At 49.0% G+C, this 11888-nt stretch overlaps 4 protein-coding genes across 4 annotated transcripts; 3 read left to right on the forward strand and 1 right to left on the reverse strand.

Annotated features, from left to right (window-relative positions):
- Window positions 1-3101: 3101 nt before the first annotated feature.
- On the forward strand, window positions 3102-3759 carry CTHT_0050070 (uncharacterized protein; the record flags this gene model as incomplete). The annotated part of the gene is made up of 2 exons (XM_006695292.1): window positions 3102-3233; window positions 3391-3759. The coding sequence occupies 2 exons, from the start codon at window positions 3102-3104 to the stop codon at window positions 3757-3759; spliced, it is 501 nt and encodes a 166-aa protein (XP_006695355.1).
- A 2230-nt stretch (window positions 3760-5989) lies between these two features.
- Window positions 5990-8150, reverse strand: CTHT_0050080 (A/G-specific adenine DNA glycosylase-like protein; the record flags this gene model as incomplete). The annotated part of the gene is made up of 2 exons (XM_006695293.1): window positions 5990-6086; window positions 6331-8150. The coding sequence occupies 2 exons, from the start codon at window positions 8148-8150 to the stop codon at window positions 5990-5992; spliced, it is 1917 nt and encodes a 638-aa protein (XP_006695356.1).
- A 1197-nt stretch (window positions 8151-9347) lies between these two features.
- On the forward strand, window positions 9348-9809 carry CTHT_0050090 (uncharacterized protein; the record flags this gene model as incomplete). Its single annotated transcript, XM_006695294.1, has 2 exons — window positions 9348-9458; window positions 9594-9809. 2 exons carry the CDS (start codon window positions 9348-9350, stop codon window positions 9807-9809), a joined length of 327 nt encoding a protein of 108 aa, XP_006695357.1.
- Window positions 9810-11334: 1525 nt separating this feature from the next.
- On the forward strand, window positions 11335-11877 carry CTHT_0050100 (uncharacterized protein; the record flags this gene model as incomplete). Its single annotated transcript, XM_006695295.1, has 1 exon — window positions 11335-11877. One exon carries the CDS (start codon window positions 11335-11337, stop codon window positions 11875-11877), a length of 543 nt encoding a protein of 180 aa, XP_006695358.1.
- Window positions 11878-11888: the final 11 nt, after the last annotated feature.

Raw genomic sequence — 11888 nt, forward strand, 5'->3', positions numbered from 1 at the left:
TCTCCAATGGCCCACTTATGCTTGGTCAGTCGAAGAACTTCACTCATGGGCACTGCGGCAAAAAATTTTTGACAGTACTGGAGTTCATACTCTTGATGCCATTTCCCTGTTATCTTGGTAGTAACATGAAGATAGTGTGAGAGAATGTTGAAGGAAGACAGCGTAAGATATGTGTAAAAATCAGACAATCCATGGCGAGGAGTCCCCTATAGCAACAACATTATACAGATTTTGACTTTGATTTGGGCAACAAGGGACATGCTCTCAACTATATAATGTCAGATATCACCCCACCAAACGGAAAGAACAGGTCATTGCACTGGAAAATCAGGAGAATATATGGCAGATGACACCAAAGCGGGATAGTTTGCTTGGAGATAAGTGATTAATGAGAATGGGCACTGCATACATCGACATGCTTATCTTCAGGAAACTTTAAAAGATGCTCGGTAATGAAAAACAGATAATGAATGGCTACGAAATGACTTCGGTGAAAGGGAACAAATCATAAAGGGACAGTGCCACATGAAAATACATATTGATTCCAACTGACAAAAAAGGGCCCCTCCTCTTAGTTCTGTGCCCGAGCACCAAGAGGCAGCAGCCACAAGACTAAGAGAAGGGGCCAGAAACTCATGCTCACCATTACCCTTAAACCCACAAAGTCAAAAAATCAACCAAAGGTCGATGCATTCCAAAAATTACTGTCCCTCTTCCGCCTTTCCATCTGGCCATCCGCAAGGATTCCATAAGGGAAGGATGGTAGTTCGGTCCGGCTGAGGAGATAGTCAATCTCCAATCTTTGACAGCCAGTCACCTCTATAGGAGGGCCTAGTGCTGCACTCGACTGCATTGCAACCAAGAAAGGAAAAAAAGGGGAGAGTTTCCAGGATGACTGGGAATTATTTATATCTGGGGATATCGGTCTGTGCCCGGGTGCGCGGCGCAATTGCGGGTGTAGATGTGGGATAAGCGCGTATGCAACTGGGAAGCGTTGGGGTTCATAGGGTGCGGGTGGGCAGTGAGGGGGAGGTGTAGTATTAGGATTCAGTTCCAGAAAGGGACAGCAGCAAGGATTACTACTGAGTTTGTTCAGAGACTCGTATGAAGCTAGAGAGTCACAGACTCTGATAATCAGGAGATTGAACCTCAATCCAAGTATCCTGAGAATAGCATGATAAGCTCTGCAAGAGAGAAATGAGCACACTCACCATGCGCATAATCTCAGAAGTCAGGAGCTCATTTTATTCCATTTTTCTTGTCTCAGCTGTCTGTGTCTAGAAGAACAGATCATAATAAGTTCAGAGTGTTAAACAGCAAGGCTCACTCAAGTCATTTCAGCAAAATGTCAATGTCACACAGACACGGCAGTCCAAGGAAAGAGGTATACCCAACTGCCAACACAAGCGACACAAGAGATAAACTGACTGTGAACGACACAAATACATGGTTGAGCCCAGAATATATATGAGTTCACACGACTGAATGAACCAAATGGCTGAGGGAGGAGGACGAGACTTCTGAAAAGCCTGGAAGGCTGAGGCACTCACAAGGGCAAGATGATTCCATAAAGGAAGCTGCCCGGACACGATGAAGGACTTCTCTTGGTTTTTCCTCTCCCTGACGCAAGAACACTTAGGGCCAAGATTATTACAAGCATCAATTAACTTCGTTGTGCACCCCACATTGTCAGTAGCTATCATCTAACCCATTTGACCCATTGTTGATTCCTGTCTGCACCAGACCAAGTCACCTGTTACAATCCAGAATACTAAATATCACTCGCATGAAGTTCCAAATCAGAAAATATTGCAGTCCGGGATTCAGATCGCAGACAGGTAATTCCTCCACCACTCAGAACATCACAGATCTGCCGATGAAGTGCTTAGGAAATCACACTCGCCCTTTTTTTATCATAACACATGCGGAGCTGCAACCTGAAGATGACCATTTTTTGCCTAGATCACACATCCAAATCAGCTAATTACGCCACAGCAAAGTTTGCAACGCATATTTCATATTTGTGTGCGCACAAGATCGGCCAACTACCGGGCTCAAAAGTTTGGACATCCTAATCGCGGCTTCAAGTTCTTGATCGCAGCCACAAGTACACGTTGACCTAGTTTGAGAGAGTTCTTGCAATCCCAGCTGCTAGAGATTGAGTGATGAGACCGCACTGGTTGGCGTTACGTAGCTGGAAAAGGGAATTCATTCGTCATACCCTGTGCATCTCACTCTCTTGCCTGTGAAGGATTGACTTCCAGATTGTAGTGAGTGGTCTCACTCGGCAGCCGTAGCGGGTATTTGTCTAATTTGTCTACCGGTCATGCTCCAAACAGCAGTCGGCAGTCACATTGGACCTCAGCACCGGCAGAGGGAGCTCCCGATGTCCACATTGGGCAACCACCGGCCCCGAATAATCTGGCTTTCAGATCACCGGCATTGGTCCCACGCAGGTGCTGCTCCGGTCTTCGATCTCATCACTGACCACCATGATCCCAGCCGCAGTGGGTAATTCCGTCGATCTGTGCCCTCCAACAACTATAAATGCCCCTCATTTTGTTCACAAACTACAACTCTTCCCTAAATATTACACACACGAGTGCTTTGAAGGTTGTCATCTGCAGTTCCTTAGATTTACCAGTCCTCACACCACCACAAAGCTTCCAAATACGCATCACCTCAGTCTCAGTCACTTGTTTGACACCACCTGCATTTTCATATCCATGTAAGTTGTTTCACTCTGCTCACACATATCATGGTGTCTTCCCATATATCATGGACATTTTTTTTACACTGTTTTCTCCTGTCATGGGCAGAAAATACATCGACGATGTATTTTCTGCATCTTCCTCCTCAACTCAAACCTTTGGCGCTCGCAAACTTTTCTTCTACACACGCTTTAATCTTTATCTTCCAACATATTTCATCTCCACACTCTTCCTGCCCACAAACTCTCGACTCTGATATTGTGATCTGGACTTTCATATTTCCTCTCAGCCCTCCAAAGTTTGACCTCAAAGTTCATCATCATCACACTTCCACCACATTTCCCACTAACATTTTACCTTAGATCAACCTTCTATCCACATCACGACACAATGGTGCCCAAGGCCCAGAGCATTGAGCCCAAGGAGAACAAGGGCAAGAAGTATCCCATCCTGGACATCTTCACCGACCGTGAGACTGCAATTATTCTTTGCACAGTTGCCAATGCAGCTCTGATGCCTGAGGTTAAGTTTTTTTTTTTTTTTTCGTACACAAGACGCCAGCATTGCAGTGTCAATTCAAATTCACTTCAACCTCACTCATCCAAATCTCAACGTTGCCCCATTTCACATCTCGATGCAAAATACTTCAACCTCAGCACTAACTCCCCGCTTCATGCAGGCTAACTTCGAGCATGTCGCAAAGCAAATGGACATGAAGAATCCGCGCTCCATCGCCAACGCATGGGGTGAAATTAAAAAGAAAATCCGTGACTACCAAACCAAGCTGCCTGAGGACCTCCGCATGCCAACTCCAGCACCTGTTGATGCCGAAGGGCCTGCTGCGCCTGCTGGCCGTGCCAGGTCTGCCATATGCCGTCTCCACGGCTCTGGCCGCGTCCAGAAGCCTGAGGGGGCTTCTGGCGCTGGTGATAAGCGTGGGCGCCCTCACAAGGCGGTTGCTGTGTCTGCCACTGCCGCTGCCCAGAAGTTGGTCACTCCCATGCCCTCTGCAGAGGATGAGGAAGCTGGGGGGGAGGGCAAGGAGTAGGTGGGCTTTCTGGGATTTTCTTTAAAATTACTTCTAGGGAAATGAGTTTGGGTGCCGCGTCCTATCCTTCCCAGTGCCTGCTTACCCGACCTTTGTCCTTGGCCAGTGCCGATTATGCCATTGCCATCTACTTGATATGTGCGATACCTGCTCCCTCTCTGTATGCTCTGTATAACATCTGCCTACCTACTTTAGACCCATTTTCTGTGCACTTTATTGGTGCTCTCTGCTGGCACTCACAGCTCAGTGCGCCCTTAGTTTTTGCCTGAAGAATCTGCCCTGATCTGTGCTTGATGCAGTGCTCTGCTGGTGACATTTGTGTGCCCTTGCTGCTTTCTGTGCCATTTTATGTGATTCATGATCCTCATTGTGATCTCTATCATATCTCCCATTCTCTCTAAGCTGGCCTTACTGCTCTGCCCTCTCAATGGCCTTGGGTACCATGCGCCCAACCTCTGCATGCTGACAAGATTCCTAGTAGTATAATATTGTAATTTGTGGCTGTGGTGTACATCACTCTGCTCCCCCTTGCAATGATCTGCTCACTGTCCCTCCCCTCTATGTTTATCCTATGTTCCGATATATGTTCACTGCTCCTGATGCTCAGCTGTTATTTTCTGCCACATCTGATCTGGTTTCCTTCAGATTTTGAGCCTTTCCATCAGCATACGACTGACAATTCCTCCGAGTCCACTGCCATGCTCGGGGCCCCACTTGCCATGCTTGGAAGCCAGACTCGGACCTGGGCGACATCGGGACTCGGCGGGCTTGCACTGTCTTGGCGTTGGTGCTGGACCCACTTTCAGACGTCCCACCGAATCTCAGCTGAGTTCCGGCACAACATATGCTATGCGCATTGAGACTGGGAGAATGGACACGAGAAGGGTGGTAGTTGCATAATGTGGGAAATTTCAGCATGTACCGTGTCCACAAGTCTCAACGGCACGGGCTTTGGCCAATGTGATCAGTCGGCATTGCCATGCTGTTGGCCGAAAACAGACAAAGAAGTTGGTCTGGTGAATGACCTTTTTATCCCGTCATCTTTCTGTTTGCAGGTCACTGAAAAATTTTTGTCATTGAGCTTATTCAATTTTCTTGCTGCTGGAGAACCTATCCTCCTACCTTTCATTAGCCTTGTTGAGGATAGGGAATTTGACGACTGAGAAGACTTCTACGACCAGGGCTAGCCCACAAAACATATCCTGTTTGCTCAGTATTTTGAAAATGTACATAGAATTAAGCGTTCTGATGATATACGGCCTCCATTTCCAAGCCTCAAGCTTTGACCAGCCGCTAACCACACTCTTCTTAATTCATCTGACGTAGCACATGGCATCGTGAGAGAGCAGCAATATGTATTTAAATGCGAAAGGCCAACATGGGGATTCATCATACATTAAACCATAGCCATAGGATGGAGCAATGCTATCTGATTTCAGCAACAAGCTTGGTTGCCGATCAAAAGCGAGACATTACATGTCACGGGGACTTCGTCTGGTGCGGACAGGGATTGACAATGAGTCAAATGGGTTAGATGATAGCTACTGATGATGTGGGGTTCACAACGAAGTCAATTGATACGTGTAAAAATCTTTTTTGGCCCTCAGTGTTCTTGCGTCAGTGGGAGAGGAAAAACCAAGAGAAGTCCTTCATCGTGTCCGGGCAGCTTCCTTTATGGAATCATCTTGCCCTTGTGAGTGCCTCAGCCTTCCAGGCTTTTCAGAAGCCTCGTCCTCCTCCCTCAGCCATTTGGTTCATTCAGTCATGTGAGCTCATATATGTTCTGGGCTCAACCACGTATTGTGTCGTCCACAGTCATTTTATCTCTTGTGTCGCTTGTGTTGGCAGTCGGGTATACCTCTTTCCTTGGACTGCCGTGTCTGTGTGACATTACGACACAACCGCAGTCGCTCATTCAACTTTCAAACACTTTCCCAATTTTGCTGGGAAACACTTCGTCAACATTTCGGAAGTAGGATGGAGGTACGCACAGGGGCTGTCATTCATTCTATTTTCAAAGCCTCTCATACAGACCGTCTAACATTGTGTGTCATCTCGACGAGCCTTCAAAAGGTGCCGAGGAAATCACTGTCGCATCAACACCCAGGGTATAAACATCGATCGCGAAAACATTGAGTCGATATAATGTGGCCAATACAGCATAAGTATGTTGGCAATCGCAATTTCCCAAAAGGCGATTACATTCTGCGCCGGGTACCAAGACAATGTTCTAACACCCATAAGGAATACTTTCGACAAGAACCGTTGCTGATGAGTTACGCTTGCACGCCATCTTGCTGGATTTGAACATGCCGAACGGGTTGAGTCTGAGACAAACTGTGCTTGGCTGTTAGGTTGAAGAAGCATCTGAACCGGAATCATGAGCAGGAGAGGAAGTGGACGAAGGGGTTGAAGGAGCTTGCCAACGAGTAGCAGATTGAGCAGGGCAAGAAAAAGCAGGGAAGAGGGTAATACGGTGACAACTTCATAGCATACGTTGTTATGTACAGACTCTCAGCTTTAAACATAAGTCAAGGATTACTGTTAGTTAGTACCCGACTGTGCACCAACGTCCAACATTTCCGCATGCCTGTTCCCATGTTCTCCTGCTCTATCTCCTCAATAGTTGCCCATCGTCTGCCCCCCACGAGGTTGTCATCCAATCCTGCCTCATTGAGCTCAAACAGGTGAACATGCATCGTTAGACTAAGATGTGAGAACTGCCATGGAACAGTCCCAAGTTCACCCACATGCCTGATGCTCACAGACACCTTTCGCTTCTCATTAAGAATGTTATCCTTTACAAACCCAGCAGCCCTCGCCTTTCTTGATTTTGCTGTCTTGTTGGAATCATTCAGCGTCTGGCTAGGGAACTCCCACATCCCAGCAAGGAGTCCCTTATCTGGTCGACGCTGAATCAGATATCGGCAATCAGAGCGTCGAATGACACAAACAAGGGTCTCCTCGGCTCGAATAGTCTTCTTCGGCGGTCGGTAGGGGAATTTCTTTGCGTGGCTGATGATGACGCCGAGGGTTCGGGCAGAAACTGTGTCCGTAACATTTGTGTCCTTTGGAGCAAAGAACCGCGACAGCGTCTGCTGCATCTTGCTCTGATTGGCCCTTGTCGGCTGTTCGTTCTCTTCAACATCCTTGCCATCCTCCTCTCCCTCCTCGAAAGGCTGACAAAGCTCACATCCATCCTCAATATCCCCCACAACCCCTTTGGTCCCATTCCCCTCCGCAATCGCCAGCCCCTCCTCATAAACCCGACATGTTACACTAATCGGACACCTCCCACACTCCGGCCTCGGCATACACAACGTGCTCCCTAACTCCATCAGCGCCTGCCCCCATCTTCCGGGCCTATCATTCGGCTCTTGACTTCCCTCCCTTGAAACAACCTTCACCAACTCCTCTGCAACCCTCCACACCAACTCAACAACCCTTCGATCCCCCTTCACATCTCCATAAATCCCCATCTGCCTGCTCAACACCCTCAACACATTCCCGTCCACCATCGCAGCCGGTACACCGAATGTTATTGCCGTTACTGCGCCAGCAGTATACCTCCCCACACCGGGCAACCCCAACCAGCCTTCTACATTCCTCGGCAATCGTTCCCCTTCCTGTTTCCCTGGTGCGCAAACAGCCTTCGCAGCCTCAAGTAACCTCCGTGCCCTAGCATAATACCCTAACCCCCTCCATACGCTCAAAACCTCGTCCTTTTCCGCCCTTGCGAGGTCCCCTGCCGTTGGCCATTTGGAAATCCATTTCTCCCAATATGGAATAACAGTGCTAACGCGAGTTTGCTGGAGCATGGTCTCAGATATCCAAACCTCATACGCGCGACGTTCGATGTCTGCTGGAGGCGTGGTTGAAGGGAGAAGGAAGGGCTTGCGCCAGGGCATGGGCCGGGTTTGGGACGCGACCCGGGAGTCGAACCATTGCAGGAGGGATTCCCGAGCATATTTAGAGGAGAGGAGCTTGGGGTGGTGGTAAGACATGGGATGAGGTGTGCGATGGGAGGGTACGCGAGGGCTTAGGGGGTGAGGAGGGCTGAGGATGGCCTGTAAGATGCGATTGAGATCAGTGGACTTTGAGGGGGACTTTTTGCTTGATTTGAATCGTGGTTGTTTCTTGCGACGCTTTGATGACCGGACATCGGGAGAGGAGTGCTGAAAATCCAAGCTCGTAGGAGGGCTAAGTTCAGAGTCTGATGCTGTCCGGAAGCTCAAGAGTTCGGGCCCGTCAGACGAGGCAGCGTCAGTGTCATTGTTGAACAAAGCATTAGCATTTGTGCACTTTTTCTTTGATGCAGGAAATATATCTGCCTCTTCAGTCTGTGGATATTGTCTTTTACTTGCAATGCGCGCGCTCCGACGCGTCGTCATGTTGAAGGGTGTTGTCGTGTCGGGAGGATGCTCGGGATGTGTGGGTCTCTAAACCGTTTCGCAAGGCGATGGTGTGAGAACCCTAACCCTGCTTTTTCCACTGTCCAAATCTTCCCCCGGGGGGATGGCGCAGTTGGAGTGCGTTGCACCTGGAAAAAAACTGCTGTGAATGAATTATTATATCCATTTCTATTGCAGCATCTTTGAATTCATCGAATGACTATAACCCTAACCTTTTTACTTGTTGCTATCTACATCTGTAACTTGTCCGCATTCAAGGTGACCGCAGCTTCGTCCACAAATGTGTCTGCAAATATTACTGCATCAACTCACATTTCGAGCCTATCTCTCCCTCCTCTCATCTATAAATCTACCATCATTTCGGAGTGCTTGAACCTCTTGCTCTTTGGGTCGTATTGGCATATTGTATCTACCTGGGTGAGACACATAAAACAGGTTGATATCCTCAGTTGTGTTGGCCACATATCTCTCCGCAATTTGCTTACAGCGAATTACAGCGAACTTTAGTTGGGGTCAGGGTCACAATGCGCGCAAGGCGGTTAGACGTTCAAACTGAGACTACTGTTGGAAATTATACAACATCTAGCAATAAATAACCTGGAGTTACCTGATTTTTTTGGAAGATAACGAGCGGTGTGAGTTACAGGGTCCAATTTTTGGGGAACCCGTGGGTAGCTCGTGTCGCGGGCCACTCGACCTTAACCCTAGCGCTAAGTCAAATCTGTTCGCATCCTTTCAACCCTAGCCTTGGCCTTACCTACGGTTTTGGACCACGGCATGACGTCACTGGACATCAAGGTACTCGTACAGTACAATGAAGCCAGCAGCGCGACGGACGCCCTGGATGCGTGCAACTCATCCACCACGCCTTCATCCTCATCTTTCATCCCACTTGACCAACTGTTTCAACACCCGCATCGGCGACGCGGGCTCTGTCCTTCATATGACTTGAAATTGGCAAGAGCCCAACTCTAGGGCCCTCACTCGCCATTCCCACAAATACTCCTGCGCGTCGACAATCTATTGGTCAGTTTCGCATTGCACATCTTCAAGTGTGACACTCTCTTCGCACACCTTCAGTATTCTTGCTTTGTGCAGTTACTTTTGTTGAACACTTTGTTGATAGACATATCGACCCCAACTTCAGCCGACGGAATGTCAGCAACAGCGGCGACCATGAACAACGACTTCTTCGACAACAACTCTGAGAGCCTCTTCGTCACGCCTCACAAGCGACCTGCAAAGCCCCTCTGCAAATTTTCGCCGTCGTCAGACATTGATTGTCTCGTAAGTCCATTCGCCTTACATTTTACATCGATGATCATGAGACCTCAAGAAGTATATCGCGAGACTCAACAGGACATATTCTTCCAATTGAGTCCCAGGCCCCTTACTGCACTAACTGACTGGCTCAACACCAAGCACCACGGATACCGCACCCATTTCGAAGAGCATCCGCGCATCGAGCACGCGCGCCCTTCTCAACTGACCACCCAAAAGCTCAAGGGAGCCTTCTCCGAAGACGGATCCCTGCACAAGTCGGTCTCCCAAATCTCAGAAAAAACTGCGCAGAAATTTGCTCTCAGGACTATCCCCAACGAGTTCAAGGATGTGCCCAAGGCGCAAGACCTGGCGTAGGATCTGGCCAAGAGGATGGAGAACTTGCGGTTGGTGGTGTGAGGAAGTTGGGGCAGTCAGGGGGGTCGCAGGAAATCAGGAATGAAATTAAGCCGGAGTCTGTTGCTTAAGAGAGCAAGCAGGCTGGTTCAGTGATGATAGCTAAGGTGAGGCGGTCATATCCATCCATTGAAATGATTGTTACTTTTACTGATCTTCCGTGTCTAGCCTACGAACAAGATGCCAATGACCATTCCGCTGCGAGATCAAGGCTCAACCAGGAAAGATTCTTGTCGTCCCACGGGAAGAGGTTTGATGTAATGAGGAAGATTATAATAAACTGAAGGCAGAGGTACGCGTGTTGAGGGTAGAGGTTCGCGGACTCAGGGAGGACTTTCGCTATGCTAGGGCGAGCATGGCAAACACGAGCAGCACTTTTATCTTTGGCAGGAGTGCCACGTAAAAGGCAGATTTGCCAGGGATTTTTCGTTACCGGAGACCCGGTGTATATACCTTGCTTGTTTTTCTCGTCGCACATATCTTTTTTTGATCTCTTCTCTTCTGCTTTTTTCTCTTCTTTAAGGAGACTTGATGCCTCAATGGCGCAAGGTGCCACATGGACACGGCAGTCCTAGGAGAAGAAATATCATTGATAGCCAACATATAGAACACCGGTGACACAAGAGCTGAGAAGGGCAAAGGCATATTTCTGGTAGAGCCCGGGAAATATAAGGGGTTGCCAAAAATGAGTTGGATAACCTTGCCACGCTGAGGAAAAACCCCTGAAGATCCCAGGAGACCACAAGGTACTCACAAGGTCAAAGGGATTTTATAAAGGAAGCTGCTTGGACACGATGAAGAATTTCGCCTGGTTTTTCTCTCCCCAGCACAAGGACAACAAGAAAGATTATTATACGTAGCAATTGACTTTGTTGTGCACCCCAAATCGTCAGTGGCCATCATCTAACCTATTTGACCCATTGTCAATCCCTGCCTGCACCAGACCAAGTCAAGCATTACACAAGGTGGAGGCTAACCCTGTACCAGACAAACTGTGATGGAGGGCACCCAAGGTGGGGTGCGGCGAATGCCGCCAACAGGGACGAGATTTCAGCGGGGTAATCTGTACCTCAATTACCTTAAAGTCATGATGAATACATCCAGTTACTCATCAAAACCTCATTTTAACAATCTGGAAAAAACATCACGTTGTTCATTTTTGCTAATTTTGCCTTCTACCAAAGCTTTACCGACTTCGGTGTCAACTTAGCGGTTGCACAAAACTGATATTGGTGAGCGATGGACTTGACACATGTTTTGGAAATTGTTGGTTAGGTAGCGCTTGTGATTGGTCAAAAACAATGTCGCAAAATGACCACGAACCGATCATCGCACAAATGTTTGCTTGTGATGATGCTTATCCGGCACTGCTGCCCTCGATTCTCCACCCATTCAAACCGCATAGCGACCAGTCAATTTTTTCTTATTATCTTATGTCATACGTTCGAGCATCTCTTCCTACAGCCGCTTTGAACTCCCTACCACCATGACCCATGTCCCAACCACCACAGACGTCCTCCCCGGAGCGCGCGTCAACATAGTTATGAAGCAAGACCAACCGACCGGCCGCACCGTCTCCGGCGTCGTCGCCCAGCTCCTGACACGGGGAGACCACCCGCGCGGCATCAAGGTCCGCCTCACGGACGGCAGGGTCGGGCGCGTCCAGAGCATGGCCATGTCTGGCGCCCGCGAAGCCCCAAGCTATACCCCCGAGCCCCAGGACACCACGACCGTTTCTCCCGCGTGCCCCCTCTCCGACCGCCCGTCGAGATATGGCTGCCGACGCGGCGGCGCCCGCGGCCATGGACAACATCAAAAGCCGCTCGGGCAGCAGGCTGTTTTGCTCGAGGCGTACATTAGGCCCTCGAGGAAACAGGGGAAGGGACCAAAGGGACGGGCACAGAAGGCTGGGTCGGGTAGTGCGCTGTCCGAGAACCTTAGTGAACAGGAGACGGCCTGCCCTGTCTGTAGGTTTCGAGGGGTTGCAGCGGCTGTCACACACCATGTGCAGTCACATTTCGACGATTAGTGGCATCGGAG

Source organism: Thermochaetoides thermophila (genome assembly GCF_000221225.1).
Source record: "Thermochaetoides thermophila DSM 1495 unplaced genomic scaffold scf7180000011819, whole genome shotgun sequence".
In the NCBI taxonomy this organism is placed as follows: Eukaryota; Fungi; Ascomycota; class Sordariomycetes; order Sordariales; family Chaetomiaceae; genus Thermochaetoides; species Thermochaetoides thermophila.